This window comes from Ursus americanus, chromosome 32 (assembly GCF_024610735.1).
Source record: "Ursus americanus isolate L20-20 chromosome 32, mUrsAme1.1.p, whole genome shotgun sequence".
Taxonomy (NCBI): Eukaryota; Metazoa; Chordata; class Mammalia; order Carnivora; family Ursidae; genus Ursus; species Ursus americanus.
Window position 1 is genome coordinate 11106677 of NC_142158.1, and position 14085 is coordinate 11120761.

At 43.1% G+C, this 14085-nt stretch overlaps 1 protein-coding gene across 2 annotated transcripts in view; it reads left to right on the top strand.

Moving 5' to 3' along the window:
- Positions 1–14085, top strand: part of LY86 (lymphocyte antigen 86) — a 59555-nt gene that overhangs the window by 26883 nt on the left and 18587 nt on the right. The window contains exons 2-3 of one of the 2 annotated variants that reach the window (XM_045811676.2): positions 6242–6328; positions 8254–8382. In XM_045811676.2, coding sequence (XP_045667632.1) covers positions 6242–6328; positions 8254–8382 — 216 coding nt within the window. The remainder of the gene's footprint in view (positions 1–6241; positions 6329–8253; positions 8383–14085) is intronic. The other variant, XM_045811677.2, reaches the window with a different exon arrangement.

Here is a 14085-nt window from a genome sequence, read left to right on the forward strand (position 1 = left end):
CAAGAAGGAATGTGAACACACAATTGGAAGGGCTATTGAGGGTTCCAGCAATACAACACAAAAGGCATTCTGTGATGATGAATTCTATGCATCAACTTGGCTAGGCTCTGGGGCCATCTGTTTGGTCAAGCTGTTGCTCTGAAGGTATTACATGGATGTGATTGACATTCACAATCAATAAACTTTGATTAAAGCTGGTTATCCTCCATTATATGGATGGGACTCCTCCAATCAACCTTCAGAGAAAATACTGAAGTTTCCAGAAGAAACAGTTCAGTTGCAAGAAATGCGGCTGAGTTTCTAACATGCTGGCCTGCCCTGCAGATTTCAGACTTGTCAGCTCACACACACACACACACACACACACACACCCTGCAGTCACACAAGGGAGAGAGAAGAAGAAGGGTAGAGAAAGAGAGAGAGACATTGCCTTCCTGCAGCAGGAAGAATATGGACAAGCCTAGGGAAGGATTTGGCAGAGACGTGGGAGGGCTAGTGGAAGTGAGGCTTGAGGAGTGTCAGCTCTGTTTCAGGGTGGCAAGAGTTTGTAAAACCTAAGCAATCAACTGTAAAGGCATGCACGTGCACCTGTGTGCATATGCATACGTGCACACACACGTGCACACGCACGCACACACACACATCCATGTATCTATAAAACCTGGTACAGTCTGAATAATATCTGTTCATTGGACCAACATCAATGTCCTGGTTTTGATAATGTACTGTATTATATGTAAGATGTAACAGTGGGGGAAAGCAGAGTGAAGGGTAAGTGAAATCTCTCTGTATCTTTTTGAACTTTCTGTGAGAATATAATTATTCCAAATATAAGGTTAAAGAAAACCCTCAAGCAGACCCATGAGATACGAAAAATAATAGCATGAGAGTTGGCCCATCTTGTAACCCTCAAACCAGCCAGCAAATAGGCTGTGGGGTGCCTGCCAAGTGATGCCCATAGACTCCAGGACTTAGCAACCCACACTGGAGAACACACGGTCAGGGAACCCAGCAGACGGCATCGCCCCCCCCAGCCCCCCCAGACCCATCAAGCTTATGTCCCCACCACCGTCCAGTGAGTAATTGCATATCCAGAGCCTGTGCTGTTGGGTTTGGTATTCTAGTCCCTGGTTCCAGTTGAGGCCCGGAACTGGCTAGAAACTACCAAGACAAGCTTGTCCTCTGCTGGACAACTGCCCAGCTCTAGTCCAGACCAGGAGAGCACAGAGCCTAAGGCACAAAAATTGTTCTGGAGCTGAGATTTGTTAAGACCCTGCACACACTTAGCCCACCTGTTTATCCAAATCTCTTCTACCCTATGAATGAGCAGGAAAATAGCCCAGGATGCATTGGGCTGTCACTGCCCTTAACATACAAAGCAGACACAGCTGGCTGCTCTTCCGGAGCCTCTTCCTCACCCCTAGCACGATTTGCTCCCAGCTGTTCAGAGGAGCCTGCCTTCCACACACGTGTCCCAGAGGCAAGGGACAGTGGGGACAGTTTGGGAGCATGCTGGGCTCACTCACTGCAACCACAATCCTCCCTTGATCAGGGGCGCCTGGGTGGCTCAGTTGTTAAGCATCTGCCTTCAGGTCAGGGCGTGATCCTGGCGTTATGGGATCGAGCCCCATATCGGGCTCCACCTCTGAGAGCCTGCTTCTTTGTCTCCCACTCCCCCTGCTTGTGTTCCCTCTCTCGCTGGCTGTCTCTATCTCTGTCAAATAAATAAATAAAAAATCTTTAAAAAAAATCCTCCCTTGGTCAGAAGCCATGGATGCCGACAGACCAGACAGAAGGGGGGCATCACACAGAGGCTAAGGAAAAAATATTTAAAATGAAAAGATTGTATCTTGCACAATGAAGCTTTCCTCGGCTCATTTGCTGTTCTACAATGAAGCGTTTAGAGGAAACATTTATCTCTGCCCTCACAGCCCGGGAACACCAACTCTCATTAACTTCCCAATTTCATTCCTTCGGAAGATCTAAGTTCAGATAATCCAATTTATATGTATTAAAAATTACTTGAGGCAGGTGTCCAAGGGAGTCCCCCCTCCCCCTCCCCCCCAGCAGTTCTCGTATTACATGAAAAAGACTACTTAAAAAACGCAACCCACCATCTTTTATTTTGGTACATAAGTCTGAGGTACTTGTCTAGTAATTGAGAAAGCAATTCTTGAAAGCAGTGGCTTTCTCCACCAGAGGCGGGTTTGTCCTTCAGGGGGGCATTTGGCAATGTCTGGAGACATCTTTGGTTGTCACAACTGGATTGGGGGGGTGGTGGAGCCTGCTGGTGTTTGTGGGGTAGAGGCCAAAGATGCTGCTAGCATCCCACAACCTCCACAAAAAAGGATTATCTGATCCAAAATGTCAATAATGCCAAGGTTGAGAAAACCTGCCTTAAAGTTCTCTACAAGTTTATTACATATATAAATTTTATCATTCATTCAACAAACAATCACTTGGAACTTGGCGTAATCTCCAGGCAGTGTGTTAAGCCCTGAGGCTGGGAGCTGCCTTACACAGCATCTCGTAGAGGAATGGCAAAGGTATAAGGAAAATACGATGCAATATGGAGCCCGAGTGAAAATTCATATTAACGCAGGGAAGGACATGCGTCGGTGAGGATGGGACTGGGGCACAGGAGGAACGGATGTCACTTCCCACAAGACAACTGCAAACTACATAATCAGTCTCAAATATAAAATGTGATCTCAATTATAGAATAAAAATCACTGCTAGGAAAGATCACCAAACCCTTAAGCATTTTTGAAGCAATGTGCCTTAATGTTTTTATATACACACACATCCTCGGAGAGAAGCAACCGACTGCTTTCTCTGGGACTTTGTTCCCTATTAAGATTATTTTCCTAACAGTATTTTTCCAGTACCAAGGAGATGTTTTACTTCCTTCTCCTGCCCTTAGTTTATTCTCTCTATCTATACTTTTAAAATATCAATAAACATGCAGTGCAATTCTGTAACTGTTAGCCAGCTAAGGGACACATACATAGCCTCTCTTATCTCTACTTAGGCAGAAGTTTGAATAGATTCACAGTTCTGAGGACGCACTTTCCTGAATGTCCATCAGTTGGACTCTCTTTTTCAATACTGAGTGCCAAATATGTAGCAGGGACAATCATCTCCATACCTCCTGCTCCCATTTCCCAAGCCGAGAGAAGCCTGGGATGGCACAAAGGTGCTTATGAAGAAGGAAAATGAGCATAAGAGAAAACGGCCTTTCCCCAGGACAATGAACGGCCAGATCCAAGAGGGTTTGATCAAACAAAACTGCACCTTAGATTGGATGTGCAGGCAAAATAGCCTAGTAATCATTCCACGCAGATACCACAATTACATATCTTCTAGGTCAGCAGTGTGGATGATAAAACTGTCTGGAACAGCACCATTGACAAATGTGAGCTCATAGCTAAGCTGAAATTAAAACCAGTTATGAAACAGAATTATCACATGCCATATGCCCGCACACAAAATATTCCAGGACATCTTACAAATTAAATCATTAACATACAGCTTTGAGGCTCTACTTCGTGAATACTTGCGCACAATCCTGGGCTGTAATTTTTTGCTTGTTGCGTAAGTCTGGGTTCGAATCTTGACTCTACCATCTTAGAGTTCTGGCACCCGGATAAGTTAATGTAACCTCTCTGAGTCTATATTTTTCCATCTGTGAAAAGAGGAAAATCACAGCCATCTCTCAAGATTGTCATTTGTCAAAAGAGTCTGGTTCCCCTGGGGAAAATACAGACCATGTCAGTTATTCTCACTGGACAGGGAGGAAGCAGCGACCACCCTGAGGGTTGGGAGAACAGAGGGCAGGGGCTGGAGTTATCAGAACCTGGAGGCTTCAAAGAAGGGCCCTGTGGAGCTGAGGCACAGACTACTGGGGACGGGGAGACGGTGTCTGCAGCAGAAACTGTCGTAACAGAAGCTTAGGAGCCCACGCAGCTGAGCCTCCACTGATTCTGGGAAGGTGCAGAAGAGAGCTGGACCCTGGGACCAATTGCCACTGCCAGGGTGACAGGCCATCTCCAGGTGACACTCGCAAGGACCAGCAAGTATGGAAGGAGGAGCAGTTTCCTTCGCCTGCTCCGCCTCAGTCTCCCTCCGACACCTGTGCAGGCAACAGTTATGGAGGTGCCTCAAAGAGCTAAAGGTAGAGCTGCCCTATGACCCAGCCATTGTACTACTGGGTATTTACCCCAAAGATACAGACGTAGTGAAGAGAAGGGCCACATGCACCCCAATGTTCATAGCAGCATTGTCCACAATAGCTAAATCGTGGAAGGAGCCGAGATGCCCTTCAACAGACGAATGGATAAAGATGTGGTCCATACATACAATGGAATATTACTCAGCTATCAGCAAGGGTGATTACCCAACATTTGCATCAACATGGATGGAACTGGAGGGGATTATGCTAAGTGAAGTAAGTCAAGCAGAGAAAGACAATTATATAGTTTCACTTATATGTGGAACATAAGGAATAGGGAGGACATTAGGAGAAGGAAGGGGAAAAGGAAGGGGGGGAAGTCAGAGGGGGAGACAAACCATGAGAGACTCTGGACTCCGGGAAACAAACTGAGAGTTTCAGAGGGGAGGGGGGGATAGGTTAGCCCGTGATGGGTATTAAGGAAGGCATGCATTGCAATGAGCACTGGGTGTTATATGCAAACAATGAATCATGGATCACTACATCAAAAACTAATGATGTATGGTATGGTGACTAACATAACATAATTTAAAAAAATTTTTTTTAAAGATGACAAAGGATAAATGCGATTATGGAGAGCCCCAGCTTTACACAGAGGACTTCGGAAGGCTGAACTTGGAGCTGAGGGACACGTGGTTCATCCACTCATTACCTACACTTATGGGGTGCTTTCCATGTGTCTGACTGAGGGGCTCTGCATTATGCACTTAGGAGTCTGAAGGATTAAACAGAAAACCTTATAAGGGCACAGCTCGTAGGACAACTCAGTTAAAAGCAGTTCTCTCTCAGGACCAGTGGGGAACATAAAGGAACAGGAAATAGAAATCAAACCAAAACAAACAAAACAAAAACCCAGCTCCTGTCTTTCAGGAGCATCAGTAAGTGTTGTAGGATGAGCCCAAGATCAGAGTACAAAGTATACATGTCCGTACGCTTTGAAAAAGTATTTCAGACAAAACTGTTTTAAGAATTCAGAGAAGTCAAAAATATTTGGGAAATGACCAGGGAAACCCTCATAAAAAAAGATAGGAATGAGTAAGACCTCACTTAGACCACAGCCAAAAGGGTAAGACCCTTACCCATTAGAGAAAGCGCACGAGCAGGTAACCGTGATGGGACTTTGTTGGGTGATTACCTGACCTCAAAAAATGGAGGATGGGGGGCGCCTGGGTGGCACAGCGGTTAAAGCGTCTGCCTTCGGCTCAGGGCATGATCCCGGCGTTACGGGATCGAGCCCCACATCAGGCTCCTCCGCTGTGAGCCTGCTTCTTCCTCTCCCACTCCCCCTGCTTGTGTTCCCTCTCTCACTGGCTGTCTCTATCTCTGTCGAATAAATAAATAAAATCTTTAAAAAAAAAATGGAGGATGGATTCAGAATGTGGAGTATGGAAGGTTGGGCCAGTAGGACATTTCCTGACTTTATTCTGAGGCATAGATGAGCCTCTGGAGCTTTCTGAATGAGCAGAAGGTATGCGTAAAAAACATGATCTTTGCAGTCCCTATCATATCTCGCACAATACCTTGCATATAATGGAATGTTTGGGAAAAAAATATTACATTGACTGAGATGGGATGGGACAAAATTATAAATGCAGGGCATAACTTTGAAAATCTGCTTGTATTTCCCTCTTTTAATGTAATAAGTGCTTTGTGAAATGTTTCAAATAATCAAGGAGCAATTTTAAAGCCAAAAGTTCAGGAACTATAAGAATTCAAGCAATGATAAAAATGTTAAGTAAGTGTGTAACACACCCATCAAGACCCTGTGCTCATTTCTGATTGAGAGCGTACCATCAGAACATGGCATTGACCAACATTGACTTTGGAGAGGCTTGGAAGGATTATTGATGTCATCATGAATTTATGCAAGAAAAGTGCTGGGCAATATGTTTTTGAATCAATTTTAGTGATTCATGTAGACAACAATGATAGCATTGGTGTGAATTTTTAATGGAAGTTTGCAGAGCACACAATGTACTCACACCTCATCTGTTGTGTTCTTCTCGGCAGATCCATTACAAGACTTTGGCTTTTCTGTTGACCGGTGTTCTAAACATTTAAAGTCAAATCTCAACATTAGATTTGGAATCATTCTGAGTAAGTAAAGAGTATTGACATAAAATAAAACATTGCACAATCTCTTCCTGGTCCGCACACCTCAATTACTTTGTAGCTGGCTTAAGCCACTGTCCCCATCACCCTGCGGAATCAACTCTATTGCCATCCGAATTTTTACTTCTCTCTCTGGGTAACATCCGTACAGTGGAACTCCGACTGAATGCTGTGTTCTTGCACTGCAAAGACTCAAAGCATTCATTTGGGTGGTCTCAGTACCCGGAATTGGTATATCCAACAACCACAAAAAAAATGATAACACATCAAGCCTAAATATTGATGTCTATGTGGGAGAGAGCTTTTGTGTTGTTATCTCAGCAACAAACTAGTCTACCACAAGCAGTATGGCTTATCATTTGATTTATTTCCTTTCCCAAATAGCTGACGCAAGTTCTTAAACCTTTGACAAAGGCAAAGATATGTAATATCTTCTCCCTCCACCCTAATCAATGAGCTAGGATGCTGTCTGATTGTTTATTTCTATTTGGCCACGCCTTTACAGTTAGTCATCATATTGCGGGAGCTGCTAGAGTATCTCCCTTCTTTTTTTTTAATAATAATTTTTTATTATATTATGTTAGTCACCATACAGTACATCCCTGGTTTTTGATGTAAAGTTCCATGATTCATTACTTGCATATAACACCCAGTGCACCATGCAACACGTGCCCTCCTTACTACCCGTCACCAGTCTATCCCATTCCCCTATCCCCCTCCCCTCTGAAGCCCTCAGTTTGTTTCCCAGAGTCCATAGTCTCTCATGCTTCATTCCCCCTTCTGATTACCCCCCCTTCTTCTTCCCTTTCTTCTCCTACTGATCTTCCTACTTCTTATGTTCCATAGATGAGTGAAATCATATGATAATTGTCTTTCTCTGCTTGACTTATTTCGCTTAGCATTATCTCCTCTAGTCCCGTCCATGTCGCAGCAAATGTTGGGTAATTGTTCTTTTTGATGGCTGAGTAATATTCCATTGTATATATGGACCACATCTTCTTAGTCCAGTCATCTGTTGAAGGGCACCTTGGCTCCTTCCATGATTTAGCTATTGTGGACAATGCTGCTATGAACATTGGGGTACATATGGCCCTTCTCTTCACTACGTCTGTATCTTTGGGGTAAATACCCAGTATTGCAATGGCTGAATCACAGGGTAGCTCAATTTTTAACTTTTTAGGGACCTCCTAATGCAGTTTTATCAAAACCAGAACAGAAGGATTCAATAAACTTAGTGTGTGGAATCATTCCAAAGATATGGAGGGAACATTGCTGGGGACCAAGAACTCTTGTGCATCTTTGTATTTCCAGAACCTTGCCCAATATCTGGATTCTATAGCAACAGCTGAATAATAAAAGAGGAATGAAAAGAGGAGTAGGGGGAACATAAAAAAAAAGGAATGGAGAAAAAGGCAGAGCACCCTAAAGCTTCCTGTGTAATATGATACACTAGCTACCTAGCAACTGTGGGAGGTGACCCACCCCACCACTCTCAGGGGAGGCACGTAATACTATGCGGCTGAGAAGTTGTCGAGGCCGGACCTGCAGCCATCACCTTGAGGGACCAGAGCATCAGGGCAGGGGAGCACAGCAGAGTGTCTGCCCTGTTCTGAACAGATCAAGTTCATAAAGGCCCACATTCATACCTAGGGCTGCTGCCATTATCCCCTGCAGCATTGCCTACGTGCTGTTTAAAGAAAAAAAAAGAGGAAGCAAGGATGGATGGATGGATGGATGGATGGATGGATGGATGGATGGAAGGAAGGAAGGGAGGGAAGGAAACTGTTCCCATACAGGGCAGGCTTCTGGAAATAGAAGGCCCTTTGGCTCATGCTTCTATAAATGTTGAATGCTTTGATACACAGCAAAACCCACAGTAATAGTAAAGCCGATCTTCTCTTTCCCTTTAGGAGAGGACATCAAAGAGCTGTTTCTTGACATAGCTCTCTTCAATAAAGGATCATCCATTTTGAATTTCTCCTATCCCATCTGTGAAGAGGATTTTCCCAAGTTCTCTTTCTGTGGAAGAAGGAAAGGGGGTAAGCTGTTTGTCTTGCTGACTGCTCACTGAGGTCCAGAGAGGGACGAACGATGGCTTCCAGCTGAGGCTGCAGCCCCGGTTCCGCCCCTCACCTTTGGACAAGTTTAATCTTGCTTATCAGCATGTGTCATATAAAAATAACCATGAAGCCCATTTCACAGGACCTACCTCATATACTGAGTATGAAAATCAAACGAAACATGCATGTGAGACACTTTATAAACTGAAAAATATTACTGTTCACGGTGGTACCTTGTTAAAAAAAAAAAAAAAGGTCTGGCATCAGAAAGAATCAACAGCTTCCCCAAATCCACTGAAATGCAAAGTATCTCCAGGTTTCTCTTCAGCGATCTCTTTAGGGACAGGGTCTCCTCTATATGGCAACGGACTCTGAGAAAAAGAAAAAAAATATATGAAATTTTCTAAATGTCACTGTTTTAGTGTGGTCTTGCCCAGTTGAGTTGTTGACTGATGGGGGCATTAGGTCACTAGACTCAAAGTACACAGCATAAAACCAGGACTGCTCTTTCTTCAATTCACTAACTGTCTCCCCTCCTGCTGTATATACCCCAAAGAGCACAAGAACCCCATTCCAGCCAGTCCTCACCTCGTTCTGCGCCTTGTCCTCCTTGAGCATTTTCACCAAGGCCCTGAGATGCCTCTGTTTATTTAACTAAAACCTGAGTCTGATCTCTGACTGTCCTCCCAGAAGTCACTCTCCTCCTCCCTCCCAGGGCATCCTTCCTTGTCCCAGTGGCCAAGGGGGAGCAGACCCTTAACCCTACACACCAGAAACATCCACTTATTTATTTCCTCTTTCAAGGAAGCTAGAGCGAAATTACCCAATTATGCTTTCTAAACAAAGGATCTAGAAGAAATTGGGATTCCCCTCCCATAGCTAAGGGGTACAGACAGAGGAAGTTTGTGCAGGAATAGAAAACAGGAAATTTTTTTTTAAAAAGTGCAGGCCCCCCTGAAACTGAGGCCTCATCCTCGCCTCCGTTCCCCAAACTGTGAGCTGCATGACCATATTGGCACAATCATTTATTCCCACTTATCCTCCGTAGATGATGAGCTTCTTGGTCTTCTTGCCCAGGACCTCACATGTGCCTGTTGCACGGGGAGTACTCAGTACTGAGCTCTCCAGCACGCATGCAGACAGAAAGAGGCCGCATCAGTAAGCATCCGTGCCAGGCATTCTTCTAAGAGCTTCACATCCAGTCAGTCGTTTACTTTCTACCCCAACCTTACAAGTTAGTATTATTAACACTCTACCATCAAGTCATAGTGCTAGTGAGGGAGCCACAGCTCGAACCCAGGTGAGCTGGCCCCGGGACCCATAATCTTAGTGGCTAAGGAATGAATCAACCAAAGTAGAAACAAGTAACTGTGCCTTTTGGCCAGGAGTTTACTTCAAGTCATCATTTAAGAACTCTTTCTGGCCAGTGATCTGACTTTGTTTCAAATAGGGACACGTTTTTCTTCCTAGCTAACCTTCTATAGACTGGTGACTTAGTTTTCCTCTCTGAACTTACTAGAAATATTTTTGATTGATTGAGTGCATTCATATCGTTCCTCAACATGGTGAGCTCTTCATGAGTTGGTCCCTAGTTAACCTCTTCTATAGTCAGTGTCTACGGTTTTATCGCCTTATTCTTATCTTTCCAATTTTTACCCACAATAAGTGTTCTTGAATCCAAATGTGGAAACAGGTATGCTTGGAAGCACTCTGAGCTTGATAAGAAAGAATACAGTGCCAACCTTCATACCTACTTCCTTCTATTCCCTGAATCAAGTCTCTCTTGCTCCCTCCTGAATGATGGAAATGGGGTCCTACCTGATTTTCCTGCCTCCTTACTGCTGGCAGGGTAGTCTTCTCAAACGCAGATCTGACGGGGCTGGAGAAGCATGCTAGACTCAGCCAAATGAATCACTCCCTCTGGGTGTTCCTGGAGTATCACATTCCTACTTATCTCAGCTAGAATCATATCCTATAGTGTGTGTGTGTGTGTGTGTGTGTGTGTGTGTGTGTGTGTGTGTGTTTCTCCGTCCTTAAACTGTGAACTCACTGAAGGCAGGAATATTTCTTGCTCCCCTCTGTCTCTGGAGACTTGGCAATGAGAGCCTGGCACAGAATAAAGATGCAATAAATACTTGTTTTATTGAATTTTTATATGATGGATTGAATGCAATATACCAGCTCACCTTAAAAGCAACTATCTAATGATGCTTATACATACCACAAAGATACAAGTACATCAGATCCTAGCAAACAGTGAATTATCTTGGTCCTCCAAGTTTAATAAAAACCTGTTTTTTTCCCTATGAATTGTTTTAATAGAATTAATAAAGCAGAAGAGATATTGTTCCCCCAAACTGAGATGTCCAATTCAGTTCAGCAGCTCAGAAGGCTGGTGCTTGCCTTATCTGAATGCCGGACAGCCTTATAGTCATTTATTTGCTTTATTGCTGCACGGCTAAAGCCTGCACAGGCAGCCTGAGAAGCCCGCACTCGGAGAATTGCCAGGAAATTCCATATCGTATAAAACAATCACAAAACTGATATACAAATGCTGCATGAACAAATAATTATGTAAATTAGATAAGCCAGAAAAACTAACATCTTAAATTTAGAGGCTTCTTGGGTTATTACGTTTTTCTTTAACCCACCCACAAACCTATTGCAGGAATGATTCTATTGAAAGAAGTGATTAATTCTAAGACCGGAGGGGGAAAAGTGGAGAGCTGAAGCCAATTCAAACCCAAGCACAAGCTGCTGTTGACATATTAAGCAGGAAACAGAGTCCCTCTGGGGTTTGCAGGTCCTTCTTAGCAGAGCAGTGAGAAAACTTGGGGTCTACTGCAGGTGGCACACGAGGGTGTTTGATATCATTTGTTTGATATCATTTCCAAGGCATTACTTTGCATTCCTCTGCACCCTGCATCCTGCTGGCTGTTCTCCAAGTCAGGTAAACCACAAAATGGGTCAGGCTTAGTGAGACTGTGTGGATAAAATGTTGCATCCTTTCCTTCTGCATCTTCCCCAGCTAGCTCTAAGGCAAAAGCTCATTGGACTGGAAGACCAAGCGATGTTCTTTTGGCATTAGCTTTTATGGTGTGATTAGCACTTTGAGGGCAATAGCCTATCTGCCCGGTTATAGGGGATTGATTAAGCAGATCATTGCTCAGCCAAACACAGGTTCAATGTGCTGAGTTTTCAAATGATGTTGCAGGAAATTATTAAATTACTTGAAAATACACTCAAAAATTTTGGGAAGTGACAAAGAAGCTTGCGTAAAAGAGTACTCACTATTGGATACTGTTTTTAGTAAAATGTAGCTAAGCGTATGCACCATCGAGCTCTGAAATATTATACACTTAGGTGCTAATCGTGGTTATCTTTAAGTGGTGGAACTACAGATCTTCGTTCTCATCTTTCTAGAAATCTCTTTTGCTTTCATAATAAATTTACAGGGTTATTCTCTTCAGTGTTAGTGAGCACGTAGGAAAGAATAGATAGGATGAATTCTCTTCTTCCTCTTCCTCTTTCCAAAAAGAATCGTAACCTACATAAGATTCAATGATATTTGGAGTTAGAAAGTTCTGAGTCAACGTGTGGCATAGAATGTCAAGGGATCTTTCAATATCCATTCCGGATTTTTTTCTGGGATACTCACATTTCCCTTTACCCAGTTGTGGGTTCATTGAGAAGGAACCAAAACAGGTCACTGTTTTACTTTGTTCTCCGTTAACGCTCCCTTACTGCGTTTCTCGCCTCTGGTGACATCTGGTCATGTATATTCATTTGCTTGGCTCGATCCTGATGCTTTCAAACTGACATCAGTTTTTAGGACTAAACTGGGATTAAATCGAATGTTCTAATGGCCACACCTGATGACTACCTCTAAGGAGAGAATGTCACTAGAAGCTCCATAGCTTTGGGTGGGCCCACAATGGCCAACTGTGCTCTTACCCCATTGGATCTCAATCTTGGTTGTACATTAGTTAGACCCACACTGTTCTTTGTGGTGGCCACATGTGGCTATCCAGCCATGGAAATGTAGCCAGTCTAAATTGAGATAGGCTATAAATGTAAAGTTCAGACTTGATTTCAAAGACTCAATATGAAAACAAAGAGTGTGAAAGATCTCAATCATTCTTATATTGGTTACTGTTGAAATCATAATAATTGAGACATATTATGTTAAATTAAATATATGATTACTATACCATTTATTAATTATTCACCAATAATAAAAAACATTATTGTTGATGTATTATTAAAATTAATTTCACCTTCTTAAACATGGCTACTAAAAACACATAAACCTATACATGTGGCTGTCATTGTATTTTTATTGGGCAGTGCTCCATTATGATTTCCCTTTATAATGAAGATCCCAACACCCCACACCCCAGACCAGTTAAATCAGCATCTTGAGAGGTATGGCCCAAACCAGGTGATTCCGATGATCTGCCGAGGTGGAGGAGTGCTACCTTAGTCCCAGGTAGGGATGGCTCGATAACAGCTAGCATTATCACAACACTTCATGTATGCCAGGGACCTTTGCAGGACTGTTATGTATATTAGCCAATTTATTGCACCAGCCTTGGGAAGGATAGAAACTATTATTATCCTCATGTTAACAATGAGGAAACTGAGTCCCAAAGGGGTTAAGAAAGTTACCCAAGGTCACAAAGCCAGCAAGTGGTAGAACTGAGTTTCTCTTCAGGAAGCTGAGCTCCAGGAGCTTGCTCTAAACCTATCTGTTACATATTCTCTTTGAACATCAAGAAGATACTGCTGGAGAAGTATGACTCATTTCAGCCCTCCACTAGAAGTGGAAACAAGGATTTTAAAAGGCACAACAAAATTACAGAAATGAAATAATCATTTTGGGCCTAAGCAGCCATTATGTAAGGTGGTGGTTCCCAAGTGTGTTCCCTAGACCAACAACATCAGCATCATCTAGGGAATTATCAGAAATGCACATTTTTGGTTGCCACCCAGACTTACTAAATTAGAAACTCTAGGGTCGGGGCTTAGTACTCTGTTTTTTAACAAGCCTTTGGGTCACAGGTCAGCCAACTTTTCCTGCAAAGGGTAAGGAAGTAAATATTTTAGGCTTTGCAGGCCATATGTTCATATGGTCTCTGCAGCACAAAAGTAGCTACAGGCAATATGGAAATGAATGGACATGGCTGTGTGCCAATAAAACTTTATTTGCAGACACTGAAATGTAAATTTCATGTAATTTTCCTGTGTTGTTAAATATTATTCTGCTTTTGATTTTTTTATCCATTTAAAAATGTAAAAACCATTCTTAGCTCATGTCCACTGAAAAAGAAGCCTTAGGGGTATTTGGCCCACAGACCATAGCTTGTCAACCCTGCTCTGGATGGTTCTGTTGCATGTTAAGGCTTGAGAATCACTGCTATAAGGAAAATGAGAATCCAGGGCTCTTAGCCAGAATTACCGAGCATAGGGTACTCTCTGTCTTTCACTACGGTGGTCACTCATCTAAGGTTCAGCATAAATTCAGATTAGGTTACTTTGGAAAATGTTAACAACTTTGCTTTAAACTATGTTTTGCCAGTGCCAACAAATCAGATTTGGGACAAAGAAAGGGGACTTAACATAAAGACTGATGGGAGAGGCTGATGGCAGGGGGAAAAGAGCCTTGTTTGAAAGCACCAGAGA